At 37.6% G+C, this 18,924-nt stretch overlaps 1 protein-coding gene across 1 annotated transcript; it reads right to left on the reverse strand.

Annotated features, from left to right (window-relative positions):
• Positions 1–1,148: 1,148 nt before the first annotated feature.
• PMS2 (PMS1 homolog 2, mismatch repair system component) lies at positions 1,149–18,863 on the reverse strand. Its single transcript, XM_067550939.1, has 15 exons — positions 18,679–18,863; positions 17,239–17,378; positions 16,135–16,221; positions 15,173–15,275; positions 13,065–13,248; positions 12,129–12,296; positions 10,418–10,515; positions 9,498–9,597; positions 8,610–8,694; positions 7,937–8,089; positions 6,301–7,219; positions 5,511–5,678; positions 3,870–3,970; positions 2,824–2,993; positions 1,149–2,419 (listed from the first exon to the last, which is right to left on the reverse strand). Exons 1-15 carry the CDS (start codon positions 18,696–18,698, stop codon positions 2,276–2,278), a joined length of 2,640 nt encoding a protein of 879 aa, XP_067407040.1. The 5' UTR covers positions 18,699–18,863; the 3' UTR covers positions 1,149–2,275.
• Between the last annotated feature and the right edge of the window lie 61 nt (positions 18,864–18,924).

The raw sequence follows: 18,924 nt of genomic DNA on the forward strand, positions 1-18,924 counted from the left end.
AAACCGATGCTGGGGACTGAACAAAACGACAACCCCCTTGCAAGCCCAGGCTGCCATCCTACAGCTAGCAGGGTGTGGGGATTTCGCCAAGCTAGAAAACTTCTCTAGGGGGGAGAAAGCGATTTACACATTCCTCAGCTACATTTTCAGACACGTGAGGCCACTCTGCGGAGTCTCCGTCCGCCCTCACCCGCACCAAACCGGGAAGAATCAGTGAGGCCTGGTAACAGCGGCGCCCGAGGGTCTCTGACCCCCAGGACGGCTGGCCGGGCAGCCGCTTAGTAGGAAGCTGCTGGCTCCCCTCCACGCTAGCTAGGTGGCGGCGCGCTGCCTGTGGCTGACCCACAGCGCGAGGCCTGTTTCTACAGCCATCGCCCGGCCGTCCGCCCAGCCCCCCAGCGGGCCAGGGCCTGGGGCCTCCGCTGTGCAAAGCGGAGGGTGACGAGGACGAGCTGTTTGGGGGCCCAGCGCCTACCCCAGCCACAGCGTGACAGCGTTCTCAGCCCGGCTTCTGTAACCATAGTAACCGCCCAGCCGGCCCAAAGCCAGCCACTCGTTCTCTTAAAGGGGCCACCCCCCATTTCCACTCCCCGGGTCCCGGGATAGCAGCACAGCCCCTTGCGGCGGGCGGGGCACAGGCAGCTATGCGCCTCTAGTCCCTGCGGACCCGACCCGCTGCTGGCATGGTCCTGCTCTAGTGCAATGGTACTGAGCCGCCCCTCCCTAGCATGCTGGCGGGGGGGAAGGGAGGCTGGTCGGTTCCGCACACTACTGGTGGGGCACAGATCTTATGGCCCCACCGCTTCTGGCTTCCACCTGGCAGCAATGCAAGGACAGTGCAGCGCTTTAAATAGTTTCAGGGCCGATTCTGAGACACGTTTTCTCTCTCCTCCGCGAACTGCAACGCAGCTAGTGCCAAGCATGCTGGAGGGGAGCTATTTTTCTTCCAGTGCCACCTCCCCTCTCCCCCTTTCCTTTTGGTGCACGCCGCTGATGGTTTCAGATTCATTTCTACACTACTGTAGAACTAATTTCTGCAACAGTGGAGTTTGGATCGTTAATTATGTTACACTTAAATGTTGGGTGGAGAATACTTAGGAGCTGTCCAGCACCTACCATGATAAGCCAGGAGTGCTTATGCATGGTACAGCATCATGCCCACATCACATACAGGGAAACTAAGGACTAGAAAGGTAGACTACAACTTCACACAATTCAATAACAAAGCCAGGAAGAGATTGCACATCTACCTTGCATTCTCACACTCCATTCATTAGGACAAAAGCAAGGTGCCAAAACATCCTACTCTAAAAACAGTGCAGACAGGTACTGGCACACCCATGTAAACAAAAACACTCTTTTTAGGTCAAATCTTGGTCACAGTTTTGCAACTGACTTTCAATAAGCCCAGGATTTGGCCTCCTGGCTCCAAAGTAACCAACATAATAACTGGTTTGATTCTATAATGAAAGAAGGTCCTAATTTTAGAAAGGCCTTCTTTACTTCCTACCATTGGCGGTGGGTCAGATGGTTGCTTGCTTTGATTCTCAGAAAAGGATTTTTTTCTTGAAAGAATGTTTATGAGATAAGACTCAGTAAAATGCTGCTTAAGAGGTACAGGTTGATGTCACAGGCACATAATTCTATTCCATCCTCTCTACTACCACTGTTCAATGTTTCTCACTACTAAACATAAATCTGAATATCAGAAAAACCCTGACATTGAATTGCAATTAATAGCAAAAAGAGAAAAAGATGATGATGTAATACTTTCACATATACAAATATGATTTATTTGAAACATTACATCAGAGGCACCATATCCTATGAAAGTTGCTTTATAATTTTATTACAATCTTTGCAATTTATTTTACTTTATTTTTAAGTCACACCATAATATAGTCTCTATAAAGAATGTTCACCTAAAGTCTTGAACTTCCATATAAGAGTTTCTTTTTTAAATCTCTTAGCTGCCCCCCAAAAAAAAAAGTAATACAGAAGGCCAGTTCGGACTGACAAAAGGAATGTATTTACAAGTAAAGTCTGGCATGTCTTTATACTTGACTTGATAGGAGTAATAAAAAAATATAACAAGATGCCTTTAAGTGTTGTAAAGGTAATATTTAAATATGCAAAATGGTTTCTAAAATTGTCACTTCTTTGACAAAATAAAAAGTTTTATGATAAAACCTGTCATTCGAAAAGAGCTGGATTAATAACACATTGTCAATGAATTAAAAGTAAAAAACATTAATAAAATACACACAAGGGTCTGCTATTCTTGAGAAATCATATCTAAATTGGCTATGTGCCTCATGGTTGGTCTTCCATGGGGACAGTTCCAAGGATGCTCAATCTCACCCATGTGGGTGATCAGTTTCTTCATCTCATTTACTTTAAGTGCAGTTCCAATCATCACCTATGAACAAAAACACAAAAGAAGTTTAACAATATTTTTAGTCCCTACTGGCAAATTGCTACATAAGAGCTGTACTTCTTCAGTTACAATAACGGATAGGTACTGTGCAAGACATTAAAATAAAGAGACCTACAGGAAATTCAAAACCTAATTTAAGGTACAAAGGGCCAAATTCTGCCCTTAACTGTACTAGTTTAAAACTGGTATAATTAGACACACCTCAGTGAAGTTACTCTTGATTTACACTGTGACAAAAGAGCAGGATCGGGACCAAGAATGTTAGATGTCAAAATCCACTAGTAAATACACTCACATTGCAGTAAATAACATAATTGCACTCCATGTGTTAGTGTAAGTATACAGTATATACCTGTAAATAAATATACATCAACTGCAGTACTTACAGATTTTCTACAAGCTCGAGAAGCAAACATCTGTCTGACCCTGGAGGGCCTACACATGACGCCTGGAAAATCACTTAACATGAAGATCAACTCCTCTATGTCCTGTGGACCAAAAGTCCAATTTTTGCTTGTTGGCAAGGAAATCAACTTAACCCTTTCAGTCACAGGAGCTGGAAGATTTTTTAAAAAAAGCAAAGTCTTTAATAAAGAAACAGTTTATCAATGCAAGTGAACATTTCATTTTGTTTGTTTTTTGACAAATAAGTAAAAATTTAAACACACTCTTTCTGTAAGTCAATCCATAATGATCCCTACAGGAGTACTAAAATTGAATTAGCAAACAGTCTTTTGAGAGATGTTCTAACTTAAAAGCAGTTAAATCCAACATTTTAAAAACTGGTCAGCTTTGAAAGAGCTGACTGTTCAAAGGTACTTTTGAAGTTGTGTAACTAAAATAATTAGACTGTTTGTAAAAGTTTGATAATTACCATTACTATTTTAGGAAAAAAGAATCCTGAAGATTTCTGATCTTTAAAAATGCATAATAGTGCAAGGCATGGCCTATATGTTCTTGAAAAATGCCACATGAGATAACAGACATTTTCCTCTACAGCACGCAGTACTTTACACTTAAACAGTGCTTTTGTGCTGAGACTCAGAGATAAACATTTACCTATATGTAACACTGTTATTCCAACAAGACTTTTACAAATGCAATACAAGAATAAACTTAGTATCTCTAGGAATGGCAGTTGGGTCTATAAGGTTACCACTACATGCTAAGAAGAATTACTGTAGGAGTCTATAGTAACTCTTGTCAATCCAATTTCTTAAACAACAAATACACAATCTATAATTTTCTATTCAATATTTCAAGAACCATAAAAGAAAAAAAAAAACAGTATCCATTGAATATGGCAAATCAATATTTAAGAGCTTATTTTGCAAAACTCCTGACAACTGCTATCAGCTTAATCTTGTTTATAGAGGGAGAGGAGGAAAACCGTAAACTTTTCTAGTTCCAGTTATTCTAGATCCAAACTTACCATCTTCATCAATGATAAAATCAAACCCATTTTTTCTAAATATCTCCAGGTTTTCAATCAATATAGTTTCATTTACAGCAGTTAAATTAAGATTTTGTGGCCTACAAGAGAGGAAAAATTAAATATATATCACAAACCAAATTACAAAGTTGTGTGATACGATGACAAAATTTAAAAAAAAATTAAATTCTAGCTCTGACATTTAGGCACTATGTCCTTAATCATGTCCCTGTAGTCTCTTTGGATTTTACCCATGCTTATGTTCAGTACTTCTAGGAGTCAGCCTTGCCTATCTTAAAGGATGCTGTAGGAATTAATATTAATAATGTGTTTTGAATATGTAAAGTGCTACGTAAGTATGATTATTAAAATTCCATCGAAACACTGCATTAAGCTTATGAAACTCCAAAATTCTAATACAGAATGACCAAAGCTGAAATCCAGCAGAAATTTACTTCTGCAATATGAAAGCATCTACAAAGCCTACTCTCAGTTCAGGAGACTTTAACATTATGGAGAACCGCAAAAAAACAGTACCAGCATTTGGCTTGCCTTTTTTTCTCTAAGGGCCAGATCCAAAGCCCAAATTATTCACCAAACAGACTCTAATTGACTTCAAAGAACTTCGGATCTGGTTTTATAATCCCAATTCACCAAAGTATTTACACACATATTTAAATTTTAAGCATGTGATTAAAGAATTTAATGTACTGGAGCCTAAAACGCCTTCCTTCACGCACGTTTCTCTTCTGTCAGATTCCTAGACTTTCCAGCTAGACTTTTCTACAAAAATTTCAGCTAGACTTTTCTATAAAATTCTCATACCAAATGTTTTCATTGTGTGTTATAAAACCTAAACATGGCATGGGAACTATAGAAAATAATATTTTTTAAGAAGTCAAGTAAATATCTCAGCTATTTTAAGTGATCATAAAGGTCTGTTTAGACTCGGAAGTACTGAACAACATAAACGTTTCTGAAGGGACTGAGAAACATGCTCTTCCATGCTCAGTACTCCTGTGTTTGGATTTGTTTCCTTTCCTGACAAATTTGCTTAAGATTATGCACTAATCTTTTTGCTAAACTTGTCCCTTAAGCTTCAAGGCTTTTCTCAAGTTATTTACAACATGTTAAAATATCACTTATAAAGCGAGTTGTGGATTTGAGAATTCTTGATTAGATATGAATGAAACAAGACCTCAAAATCACAGGTTACATTTTGTTTTCCAAAGATCCCCAACTGCAGTAGCTTTCAAATATCTTAACCTCCCCTTTTTAAGAAACAATTTTTTCTATGCAGTCATGGATCTGAGTTTTTGTTTACTTAATCAATCTGGTATAAATCACAGTGGGAAGGAGATAATGAGATAAGTAACAAGAATAGGTCATTCATCACAAAGAACAAATGAAACAGACATCTGTAATTAAAGATTAGTGGTACCATCTTATACTGAAGTTCTTTTTTTCTTTTTTTAAACAGAACTTCGCTATAAGCAGAGGGTCAACATGACTAAAACTGCACCTGACACACAAAGAACCAGAGCATTACAATCTGCTTCAGTTTCACTATATCCACATTTACTAGACTAGGTTCCAGATGATTCAAACCAATGTTAATAGTAATACACTAAAGACACTTACGCTATAAGCTTCTGACCTTGGAGAACAGTGTGTTGTTGTAACATCTCAAAGTTGTATTTTTCATCAGTAGCATGCTGGTCAATTATGAAGAGATCTGAGTTCAGTTTGGCTATTATAAAGCCCAAATTGAATTGACCTATGATTTCCATTTTTGCAAACATCTCTTTACTGTATATAGAAAAACAAACATTATAAACTATAACTCACATATAAACATTTTAGAGCTATCTGCCTCCTTTTCAGTCAGAAGGGGTAGGCCTCCACACCACTCAACAACCACACTTATTGTCAAGAATACCTGTCCAAGACCCTCACTATCCAATCCTCATCTGAGTCCAGTCCATCTCCACAGCTGCTCCACGCCCAAACTTTACAGTACTTTAGAAGAGGCAACATGAATAATGGGCTCCACGCAGCAGAATGCCACCAGAGTAATACCAAATTATTTATAATCTTGGTGTTTCTTTGGATACACAACTCAACATATTCCAGATTATGACTAAAGAGGAGTTTATAAAATGTGTGGCACTGGCTATTTATTATGCACATTTCCATATTCTACATAGACTACATATTCTACATGTTTGCAGAAGTTTGAGTTACCCAATGAAACAAATTGCCAAAAAAGGTACTAACATAATTATGTAGGTTTGTCATTCATATATATAAACCTATATCCAAAATTAACAAACAGATCAAAATGTTCTTGAAAATACAGTTAACTTATATTTTTCATCAACTTTGTTTATCACTGTGTTAACATAAAAAGTTAACAAGAAGGTGCAAATACCTTATCTCTTTTCTTAATTCATCCTCTGCTGCTTTATTTTCTCCAGGGCTAATCTTTGCTCGAAAGATTCTATAATTCTGTGTTTCTGCCTTTTTCTGTTGCTGCTGTATTAGCCTTTTTACTCTTTCAGTTAAAGAGATCATAGAGAACTCAAGTGGCACAGTTTTCTTTTTAATTTCAACGGGTACATCAATATGTGGCACTGGTGCACGATTCTCAGCATTCCTCAGTTCTGGACATGTGGCTGCCTTTAAATTAGCTTGCTCACTTTTAAAACGCTTCACATTTGGGGAAAAACTACTGGCTTGCTGAGATAACTCATTCAGTTCATTCTGATCATCCAGTTGGGTCAACTCATGCTCAACCCCTGCAAATTGGGCATCACATTCCAATGACTCCTCATTAAGTTTGACAGTTCCAAGACATCCACTTTGTAGCTCCTCATTTGAAATATGGAGCTCTTCTTCAGGTGAGCTGCCTGCACTTTCACTGCTGAAGCAACTACCAACTTCTGGAGTGCTAAAGCCAACATTTGACTCTGTAGAGACACTACCACATCCAGAATCTGTGTCATTTTCTAACTTCCTCAAATCTCTGCTAGTAATTGAGTATGTATTTGAGTCCAGCTGTCTCCAATGCTCAGACTCCTTGCTGGAGATGGACTTTTGACTCTTTACAGGACTTGAAGTGTTATGAAATGACAAAAGTTTTCTCTCCCTAGAGAAGTTGTGTTGTTGTTCAACATTTTTAGGGCTCCGAACGCTGCTCTCTGTCATTTGATGGAGAGAGAATGATTCTCTTAGTTTGGCAATAGTCATTGCTCTTTTCTCTTCTCCACTTGGATTCTGGGCTACAGAATCAAGCAGCATTCCTGTCTGAGGTTTTTCTGGTTCTTCTGCTACTACCTTTTTCAAGTTACCTAATAAAATATGGAGAAAATTTTAGATTTTTGCTAAGTGCAATTTAAAAGCAAAACAAACATCAATCATTTGAGGGATGGAACAAAAAAAGGGGGGGGAAGAGAGGAGAGACTGGTACCAAGCCACAACAACCAAGCCTTTAATCTCTGGGTCACCAGACTGAATGTAGCCATGGTCAGCAGTGCTGAAAGCTGTTACTATTTGATGGCTGTTTAGTAGTTGTTTTTTTTTTAAATAAATATCATATCCAACGCAGAGCAGTAAGGAACCTGGCACTGCAAATGCTTGTGCTACACCTGATCAGTGGATAATTAGGGGACTTCATCTTCAGGATGCAAATAGGCCAGACCCAAATTTACTTAAAGGTGACCATCAAAGGAAAACATAAAAAATAAAGTAGGCTTGCACCCAAAGTTTTTTATGATGTATAAAGGAGGCCTGAAAAGCTTTTTTGTGATGTGTATGTGTGGTGATGGTTGGGGTTTTTTGTTTGTTTGTTTTAAACTAAAGGCAGATCAATCTTGACAACATACTCTGCACTGCTGGAGTCCGACTACAAACTATGGACTAGAAATCTGGTAATGAGCTTCTCAGTTTCATTAGCAGGCATATTTGCTATCAGGATGTTAATTTTAAAAATACCATCCTTTTTCCATCCTTCTGAACTCTCCAGCATCTGTGACACCCACAGTGCCACAGTTAAACATCAATCCTACCTGTAATATCCAGCAGTTTTTGATTGACGTTAAGTTTGTTAACACTGCTACCAAACATTCCCACAAGAGAGGTCTTTAAAATTGCTAACAATACTTTCTCCTCTTGCAGTAAAATTTGCCTTTTGTCAGGAGTTACATTGATGTCAACACACTCTAAAAATAAAATAAAGCTATTAATTATATTTCAGATTAAGTTATACAATATTTTTGTTCCTTCCACCCTTGGATTGAAGTTCTCTTATTTTTCCCCCTCTTTATTTCACAAAGTAAAACCAAAGCCACTGATAATATGGATAACATGACTTCAAACATAACACTGCTAAACCACCTGCAGATCCAGCAAGGATGATGAAAAATACTGCTTCTGCATTGTAAGACATTTTAAGTTTTCCAATATTTAATTCTACCCAACAGACGGCCTTTTTTTTTTTTTTTTTTTTTTTTGTGGGGAGGGGGGGACATAGAAAGTTACTTCTAGTTAGTGTACAAACAATTATAGAACAGGTTCCTATTATATATCAGAGGCATCTTTACAACACAATAATTATTCATCTAGTTAATCCAAAAGCTACTTAAAACCCCAGTGATCCTAAAGCTATGCAATTGCATATGTTACATATTTATTCTTTCTAGCATTTTACAAAGTTATTGGAGATTGATTAGAAGAACTCACCAGAATCTACACAAATGTTAAGAACAATAAATGGATACTGGTGCTTATTGTACATGTGGTAAACTTCATTCACAACTTTGGAAATCTGCACAGAACACAGAGAACAACAAATGATGTTCACTTCCATTCTCTACTGATACTTGTTATCTAATGCAGTAATAATCAGACTTATTCACATGATTAGGCCTTTACTCACACAAATAGTGTTACTGTAGACAAAGAGACTAAAGTGAGTGTCTACAGGGTAAGACCTATATGTACAAATTTCTAATCTGATTATTTCCTGGGACTCTTGACCTACTGTTGGCGCAATCCTGTTTTCATGAAATACATGAAAGAACAGAGCCAAACACCGCCCCCAGCCCCTTCCTACCAAGAGGCACTTCAGCCTGACACATTGTAACTTTAATCAAAAGTTAAAACCTCAACTGACTCTTATTGTTCTACCCTTTTAAATGTTCAGCCTTTTTAAAATATCCATTTACTGAACAATAATTCAAGTCTGTTTGTACTTTGTGTAATTCTATTTGCTTTAAGATTGTTTGTAAAACCACTCCACTGATCATTTTATCTGATAATTTTACCCACTTTCAATATATTTGTAAAAACCCTATTTTAAGTATAAAAAGCCACACTGTGAAATGTAATATACCTATCTAATTGTGAAAGACACTGGCAAGAATGAAATAATGTTTGCTTTAAAAATAATACGTGAATTCTTCAGCTAGGAGTTGGCACTGAGTGATTGATGTGTGAATGGCTGAGCAATTGAGGTGAGTGTAGACGAGGAGAGTGATTGTGTATGGTGAAATCAACTTTACCAACTTCTACTGATAAAAATCTAATCCTTGCAAACCTAACTATAAGCAATATTATTAAGAACTGTACCTTTGATTGGTCACATGGTCGCTGATTGATATAGAAAAACTGTCTATCTGTTGTACTCCTTCCAACACCATGATCACAATGGGAAACAAAGCCTGTAATACTGTTTAATATTAATATTGTAAGGGTAGGGCTCAATAGAAGAAAGGCACAATAGAAACTTTTGAGAGTCAATACTAGTTCTATCGAGGAACATTTCTGAAAAGTTTAAAAGCTAAAACTATTCCACACTTTCAGTAGATACCTAATTGTAGCTCTGCTCCTCACCCCAGCTTAGCAAAGACTGATAGTTCACTATTAGCAAGCTCTCTGACTTCACTGACTTCAGAAAAAGCTGCATTCATGCTTTCTCTGCCTCAGGGAGAGTCAACTGTGACACTGATTTTGAGGACACGGTAAACCCAAACATTTATATGCCTGTTCTCAAATCTCTTCTATATTAACCATTATAAGGTCTTTAAAAATTAGCACTTTTTTATTTAAAATAACTTCTTTACTCAAGTTGGACCAAATTCTGCCATTCCTTATACTCATGCAATCACACTGACTTCAGTGGGGATGATGTACAGTTATAACTGAGGGCACAATTTGACCCATGATGTATAACTATTCAGAACCCTGAATGTTGTGACTAATTCAGCAGAAAATTAGAGTAAGCCAAAATTAATTAGGATGCAAGATATATTAGCTCTGTCCCGTTCTCTCCACATACATTTAACTAATTACATCTTAGTTCTGAGTTATAACAAGGAAACAATCTACTTAAAATAAGTCAAATGATTTATTTCCACAGCTGTATTGTGATAGGTGCTTTTCTAAATTTTCTAGTCACTACAAACCACCTTAAATCTTGGACTTTCTTTAAATGACTGAACATTATAAAATGCATTTCTGACAGCAGTGGCTTGTAGTTTCCTACTTACGTATAAAGATTGTGCGGCATATCAATGGAGTTGAGGCCATATTCTTCACAAACAGCTTCACTAGGAGGTAGTTGAACAAAGGGAATGAGACTTTGCAACTGAAAGAAATTTAAATCCATAGTTATTCTTCCTGGTGCAAGAACATTAAAGATAGTTTTAATATGTTAAGGTCAGTAGGTTTTTCATTCATTTTGCCTTTTGTTCAAGTTTAATTCAGCCACAAAGACGATAATTGATTAAACAATTATAGCTACGGCCTTCTTTTCAGTTCCTTGTTTTATTATTGTCAGGATCCCAACCAACTTGGCACATGTGATAATTTTATTTTTTAAAAGTTGGCTGGCCAGATAAGTACCCTCAAACGCACAGCAGGTCATAGTTACACTGTTAAAGAGCATATGCAGAAGTATAAAGCCCTAACAAACTCTTCTTCTTAACCTGTATTTGATCACACAGCTCCAATGTTGAGTGTTCTCTCCCCCTCATGCAAACACTTACTCACTACATCTATGTAAGACAGAAAAAATGCATTATTTATTCAGCTTCAGACTTCTCAGCCATAAAATATCCAATCAACTTTCATGCCATATCATTTATGTCATCAGATAAATTCATATGTTTTGAATGGAAGATAATAGAATTAATAAGACATTCCATTTGAAACACAAGTTACCTGAAACACAGATACAACTTCCTTCAATAATAAATCTTAATATAGTTTTTCTGATAGGGCACTCTTACTTTTTTTTATTTTTAATGCTGCATCCAGCACATTGTCTTCAAGGTGCAGTGCCAGATAAATAGATACATATAATTTAACATTTTAGTTGGCTGACCTAGTCATTTTGGTGCTCTTCATTGCCATGGAAGACATTCATTTAAATTTTTGGTCTGGGCTCTCACTCTCAAGAGGAAGAGGTTGGAAGCACTGCAGCGATAGCACAAATAATTCCCTGTGAGGAGATACTTAATATCACTCATTAGCAACCTCACTAGCCAATTAAGTAAAAATGCTTGGCAGATGTGATGTAGGGCTGGGGGGCAAGAGTGCTTTTACTGCTTTTGTCTTCCTTTTTCTACTTTTTTCCACCAGATGGTTATAACAAATTTATTTATAGCAAACATTTATTAAGCATCAAGCTGCAAACCTCTACATCCGCTAACAGCTATTTCAATTTGGAAGACAGACCAGAACTTTAAAGAATAAGCTTTTGAATTTCATAGTGAAGGTTTGTCAAACTCGAACATCTCTCTTTTCCACCCTGGAAAGTGAGTCTTCCATACCACACCATGCTAACATTTTTATACTTGTCCATTTTTGTGATACATGGACCATAGATACCCTCTCCAATCCCACAAAGCATAGATAACCACCCTTCATCTCTCTCAAACACTTATTAGAATACTAATTTAATCAGTCTGAACTGAGATATTAAGATTTACACTCATCCCATTCTTCTGTATTTCTCTTTCTGCAGAGCAGGTACACAACTGTGACAAGAAAGTAAGCAGTCTGTGGAAACTGCATTCTCTTGCCTTATTTAACTACAGTGTGCTAGAACACAATCCATATTACATCCTTCCTCCTATAGCTTAAGGCAACTTCCTGCATAATGGTTTATACAGCACATTTACTCATGCTCTTATTAATTAGATTTTAACATTATATTCTTGCAGCTGATTTTCCTCCCTTTCCTACAGTAAGTATTACCTGTTTTTGCCCAAATACTGCTCCAATGTTTTCCTTTAGACTAGAGCTTCCAGTGGTAAACACGACGGAGTGTTTTTTCCCTTGACCAATTTGATTGGTGCAGTTAATTCGAACTCCTGTTGAAATGATACAGTATGCTTGTAATACTTGGATCATTTTTGCATATTCCTATTAAAAAACAAAGTTTGCATATTTTTATGAAACAGAAAACACATTAACAGATTTTTTTAAATGTCTAAATAGGACAATCTATCTTTGTGTACATATTTTTTTCCTCACTTCCAAAGGTGGTTGTATAGATTTATTCTGAGATTCAACTGCAACTTCCAGAGACCCTGCAAATAATTTGATCTTACATGTGAAAAATAGGAGGAAGGTTAAACCATATTTACAAGATATATGTTAAGTGGGTAGTTTAAAACACTGCATTTTCAAATTTGAATTATGCAGTGATCATTCCTATCTTGCTTTCTTTCTTAAATTTGAAAGTTTTGTTACTGTAGTTCTACATAAAATCTGTGCAAAATATGGAAGGAAAGCAAACGGGGAAGAGTCCGTTGTATTATTTCACAAATATTTGTATAATATTCTGGTCTAAATTTAGAGTTACTAGATGAAAAATTGTGCAAGATTTAGAAGCATCAAACCAACACTTAAAGTAAATGTTAGTTAGCTTGAAAAGAGAAGAATTTTAAACCACAGCTTATTATTTATGATGAAAGACAAAGTTCTAGAATAAAATGGCTAAGCTAATCAAATCTCTCAAGCACTATGGTCTACCAAGATATAAAGGAAAGAATTATTATTTAAATTATATGTATTTTTTTTTTTTTTTTGGGGGGGGGGGGGAGGAGGTTTTTTTGAACAAGGGTTTTTTTTTAAGATTTTCAGTTTATCACATTTTTTTTAAATAGCAGAATTTCCAGTTCACTATACCTTTTTAATATTTCGTTGAAATTCCTTATGGCGCACTGGTAGGGTATAAAACAATTGTTGCACACTAACAGTTGTTCCCTGCTGGCGTGGGTAAGGAGTTTTCTGAGTAATTTTTCCATTGTGATCAAATACTAAACGAGTTCCAACCTTTGCAGATTTGTGACAAGTAAAAATGGTAACATCACTGGAGGAGGGGAAAAAAGAGGCAATAGGATTATTAACTGAAGAGTAGTTTTTCTTTAGTCAGTCTACAGTATCAAACTTCTGGTATTTCTATTCTCAGTATGTCAGCACCATTCACAGTTTTAACTAAGGCTAAGTCAGAGTTTACATTACCAACTCCCTTTTGTAAGAGTTTCTAACAGATAAATATTTGTTCTGGTTTGAAAGTTGATATTACAAATTAATTCTCTAAGGAACAAATATCATTCCCCCCACCTCAAGATTTTTTAACCAAGAGTATACATAAAAATACTTAAACAATACTGTGCAGACATTTCTAATTTTCCTAGATACAATGCAAAAATTTGTTTTTTATCCCTTATGTAAAGCTTTTAGATAGATTATGATGTTGGGCTCTGATTTTGCTGTTTTATGCTACTTAGATAGTTTTCTAATACAAACACAAAACGCTGTAATATTTGTTATGCTCAAGACTGTATATGAATGCTGCAATTATTTCCAACACGCAGTTAGTTCAAGAGAAATCATGAAACCAAGTTTTAAAGAATTACGAACTAGAAAAAAGCAAACATTTGAAGAAATAATATCTATCTTTGCACATCCCTTTACACTTGAGGATCATAAAATGCATTGCAAAACATAGCCCTGGCAAAAGCTTATGCATGTGCTTAACTTTAACACTGTGAGTTTAGTAAGAATAATCAGATGCTTAATGTTAAGGAAGTGCATATGTCTTTGGAGGATCAGGGCACCATTAATGTGTTATCGGAAGGATGTATTTCCTTTATATAGAACTAACAGCTAAAAAGGATTGTGAATGCAATGGATTCAGGCAGTCTTTGCCGTTTGGGAGAAATCTATGTCAATTTCAAAAACTTATTTAATCAGTCACTGATATTTGGATCAATTTATTCAGCCATATAAAACTGCATACTGTAGGTTTACACAGAATGTTTTGCTGAGCCCTACGTATTTCAATAAATTCCTCTAAATTGTGCAAGTTTGACCGCTTTTAAGTTAGTGGCACGATATTCATAATTAAACTGTCTCTGGATGCTGGGAGATCATGATAAACATCTAACTATTATAACTGCAGGAGTAAAGATACTCAAAGTCTTCAATAATTGCTAATTATAGTTTACATGATAAATCTTTGTTTTTACAATGAAGGATACTGCACACTAAAAGAGACAAAGGACATCTTGGATTTTTTTGCAACCAGAATATGAACAGGTTTTTTTCCCTAATGTAGGCCTTGACTTAGGAATGCACTTTTGTGCTTAGGCACTTTACTAGATAGGGATGGCATTACTGAATCAGTCTTAAAAATTAACAACCTTCCACCTAACCATAGCTGTTGCTTTTCTAACATACATACTGGATTTTCCATTTAAAATTACAGTTATGCTATTTGTGATAAGAAAAATCACTGCTTAAATGGATTGTCCATGAAAATATATTTAATAGAATATCTATACAAAACAAAACAATTAATTTTAACAATTGTTTATTTGGGTGCAGTTCAACTGAATAACATGAGACATAGCAGAGCTTGGTCCCATCCACATGCATTGTAACTGGGTTACAAAAATATTCTTTAGAATAGGTAGATTACTACAAGGTAAACTTGTTTTTTACCTGGTTATAATATAGTTCAATCCAGTCCAGACTTGCTGGGACTGGATCATTATTAGTTGTTAAACTATGTGTATTGGAGAGATGGCCATGTGCATTGGTGAGATTCCACCAAATTTAACCAGTTAAAAATAAGATGACAAAGGGAAAAAGTTGTGTGTTCTTTTTTAGTTGAGAAATAACCCAATCCCAAGTTTCCAAAGCCTTGTTTCATTAATAATGGAAGTAATATTTTTCAATTAATGTGGAATCTTTACATGGAACCTTCAACTAATAAAGAAAAATATTACCTTAGAGCACACAGTGAACTCAGAGCTTCACCTCGAAATCCAAATGTTCCAACATGCATTAGATCAGAGAAATCTTGTAGCTTGGAAGTATAATATTTCAGAGCTGAAAAAATGTATAACATAAATGCGTAACTGTATCACATTTTTCCAAAGTGACACTGATGTATGAAGGTATGTTTTCTATCTTCCTCAAGAAACAGAAAAATGTGATGCTTCTACCATATTTTATGTAACTATGGTAGAGACAAGTAAATAATAAAACTATTCACTATTTTTGCCCTGTTTTCTGTTTGCAAATAATCTGCAAAATTCTCAAATGTTATTCAAAATTATTCATTCCTTCAGTGAATAAATTTTGGTTCGCAGATCCTTTGCTAACAGTTTGTTGAGAATATTTGCCATTTTTGACGTGCTGGTTAGTTACATGAGTCACATGTTTCTGCATCCTGTTTGGATGATTTAAAAACTACAAATTGTAAATTTTACAAACAAATATACAATGTCAAGCTCGCTTTCAGCAAATATTCAAGCTTAAAATTAATTTTTCATGAATAGTTATAAAATGTGACTGCTTGAACATTAACAGAAAGTGAACATAAAAGAGTAATGAACACAGCTGAATCAAAATTTCCTTGTGAATTTGAATAAGCACATGCAACAATTTCCCTCACCCCCCCACTATTGACGCCACTCTAAGACATGCATAATTAGGTCCAGGTTTTCTTCCCATGTGTAGGTACCATCACCATAATGACACCAGGGTGACCAATACACTAGTTTTATCACAACTCTGTCATTCTAGAAGGTTAAAGTAACCTCTTAAAGAAATTAAACTTGGGAAGTTTATAAGAAAGAAGTGGTTTTCTTACTGCAGTTATTAGTGTCAGATAAATCAGTTTATACATAATATAAATATTCTCAAACATTTAGAACATACATAAATTGTGAAGAATTCAACTTACTCAAGCCCTCAAAGTTTTCTTCTTCTACTCCACAACCATTATCTGAAACTTCTATAAGATCTGCTCCATAATCTTTAAGCTTTAGGTCTAAAAATTGTAAAAGATTGTTTTCATTCGGAGTGTTCACGAGCAACATTTAGAATTAATAGCTTAACAAGGTCAATAATGCATTGTAAAGTCTTCAATAGTCATTTGTTTTCTGAATCAAATTAAAAAAGATTCACAGCTTCCAAGAGTTATCAATTCCAAATTAATCTGTGTTTTCTGATAGACTAGCTCATTTTTTAAAATTTGCATGCAAGTATTAGAGTTTTCTGCTCATAGAAGTTGTCATCCTGCCAGCCTGGAAGACTAAAATCCTCTATTTCTTGGAAGAGGTTCAGTATAAGCAGCAGCACAAGCTTCCTCATGCTGCTCTGTTAATATGTCTGAACTCTGAAATGGAGGAAGCACTTCACGCATGATATGAGGCATTAATAGTTGAGTCTCCACCTCCATGCAGATCTCTGACCGCCCTTCAGAGACCTGAAAAAGAACTCTGTGTAGGCTTGTCTCTTTCATCACCAGAAGTTAGTCCAATAAAAGATATTATGTCACCCATCTTGTTTCTCTAAACTTGTCCATTGGGAACGGGACTGGAACCAAACTAATTTGTGATAGCCCACCAAATGGCTATCAAACAGTGGTAACTTTCAGTCACCATCAAACTGGGCTGGATTCCATGTCAGATTCTGATTGCATTTCTAGCTATGGAGGAGGACATGCCACAGCAAGCTTCCAACACACGCCTGATCCTACAAACTTTTATTCATGTGCTTAACTTTACACAATAGTAATCCCATTCATTTTATATTATATTGGGCAAGTTCATTTTGGACCCAGACATGGAAATAAAGTAGTACAGCCTCCACAGATTCAACTGGGGAATTGGGACCCCAAGTGCTCTATGCCTTAGTTTTCCCATCTGAATGTCCCAGCTAAAGATCTGGTCAAATACAAAACATTTGTCCCAAACTGCTAGCATGCGCAGAGCACTTAGAAGTTATAAAGCAGTATACGAGTACTAAGTGTTAGTCTCACCTGAAATTAAAATAACAAGCTTACCAATATTAGTAGCTCCAGCATCTACGCTGTTTTCCACCAACTCCTTCACCGCAGTGCCTAGATTCAGCACAACCTGTCCTGAACATATCTGGTGAACTGATTTACGGTCTATAGGCTTGATGGCTTTAGCAGGTTGTGCACTAAAAGAAAAAGAGCAATTAAGAATTAGATATGCAAAAGGTACTAGATATGCATTCAGTACTAGTTCCCCCACCACAATTATGGCAACTAAAATCACATGGAGTTAAGAACTAAGTAAGTAGAACCTGCCAACTACAGTGTAGAATCTCCTGAAAGTGTTAAGGCTTGTCTACGCAAACATTTAGTTTGCAGCAAGCTGGGGTGTGAATGGATCCCGCACTAGCCTACCACAGACAAAGGGTATGTCTATATTTAAAATGCTACAACAGCACAGCTTCAATATAGACACTACCTACCTCAACAGGAAGGCTTCTCCTGTGGGTGTAGGTAATCCACCACTCCGAGAGGATTCTTCTGTCAACCTAGCACTGTCTGGGGGTTAGGTAAGTATACCTATGTCTCTAAGGGGTGAGGATTTTTCACACCCTCAGGGATATAGTTATACTGATGTAAGTTTCTAGTGTAAACCAGCGCTAAAAAATTAGATTGATCCAGCTGTGTCGCTCAGGACTGTGAAAAATTTCACCCCATGAGCACCACAGTTAGGTCATCCTAACCCCCAATGTAGGCACGCCTACGTCAATGGAAAAAATCTTCTACTGATCTCACTACTGCCACTAATGGAGATGGATTAACTATTGATGGGAAAAGCACTTCCATAGGCACACCAAGCATCCACACGACCATGCTGCAGTGCCATAGCTGTTCTGCTCCAGTGACTGTAGGGTAGACATCTAACTGTCTGTGTAGACCCTGTTGATGAAACAGGACGAGATCAAAGTGCATTAACAAACTATTAATATACATCAGCAAGATGCACATAGCCTGTCACAGCACTGCAGGCTAGCACGGGGCAGATTTACACCCTAGCTTGTCGCAAACCCAATGTTCCTGCAAACAAGCCCCAAGACAACGGTGTTGGGAGATGCTCAGAAGTGGATTGTGGAGTGTATTGATTTGACTGGGTGATGCATCTGTGGAGTGCCAGAAGGGCACAGTGCAGGGTACGGCACCGTGGGGGCAATGGTGTTTTGGGATCATGGGAAGAAAGGGGGGGGGCACGACGCCCTGGAGGTGACGGAGGGGACGTGTCCCCGTTTCAGGCAGCAGCATTACTCGCGCTACCATGAGCAGATAGCGGGGCCGGGAGGGACGCCCCGGGGAGCAGGACGTACAGACAGAGGCGCCAGGCCCAGGCCAGCCCCTCTGCCTCACACGGCCACTCCCGCAGAGAAGGGCCCGCTCAGACACCTCCGTATCACCAGCGCCTCCCTCCCCACCCCGGGGAACGGGCCTCACCAGGGCGCCGTCGCCTCCATAGAGTCCCGGCTCCCGGCACACAGCGAAGCCGGGCCGGATCCTGGCGGAACTCCGACCCGCACAGCCCGAGAACACCGCCTCAGCCCAGCCGCTCAGCAGCCTCCTCCGCTCTCCTCAGCGCTCCTTCTGCAGACTCCGGCCCCGCGTGGTCATTGGCCGCTAGGAAATCATCTCCTCCAATCGGAAGCAAGCTCCATCTTCCCGCATACTGATTGGCTCACCTGT

Source organism: Emydura macquarii, unplaced genomic scaffold (genome assembly GCF_026122565.2).
Source record: "Emydura macquarii macquarii isolate MOO-44397 ecotype Brisbane River unplaced genomic scaffold, CSIRO-AGI_Emac_v2 contig_1348, whole genome shotgun sequence".
Lineage (NCBI taxonomy): Eukaryota > Metazoa > Chordata > Testudines > Chelidae > Emydura > Emydura macquarii.

Coding starts and splice junctions, on each gene's coding strand:
- PMS2 (XM_067550939.1), bottom strand. CDS start 18,698: ATGGAGGCGACGGCGCCCTG. Junction 13,249..15,172: donor AGTTCACTGTGTGCTCTAAG/GTAATATTTTTC, acceptor CCCCTCCTCCAG/TGATGTTACCATTTTTACTT. Junction 8,090..8,609: donor TAACATTTGTGTAGATTCTG/GTGAGTTCTTCT, acceptor TTTTATTTTTAG/AGTGTGTTGACATCAATGTA.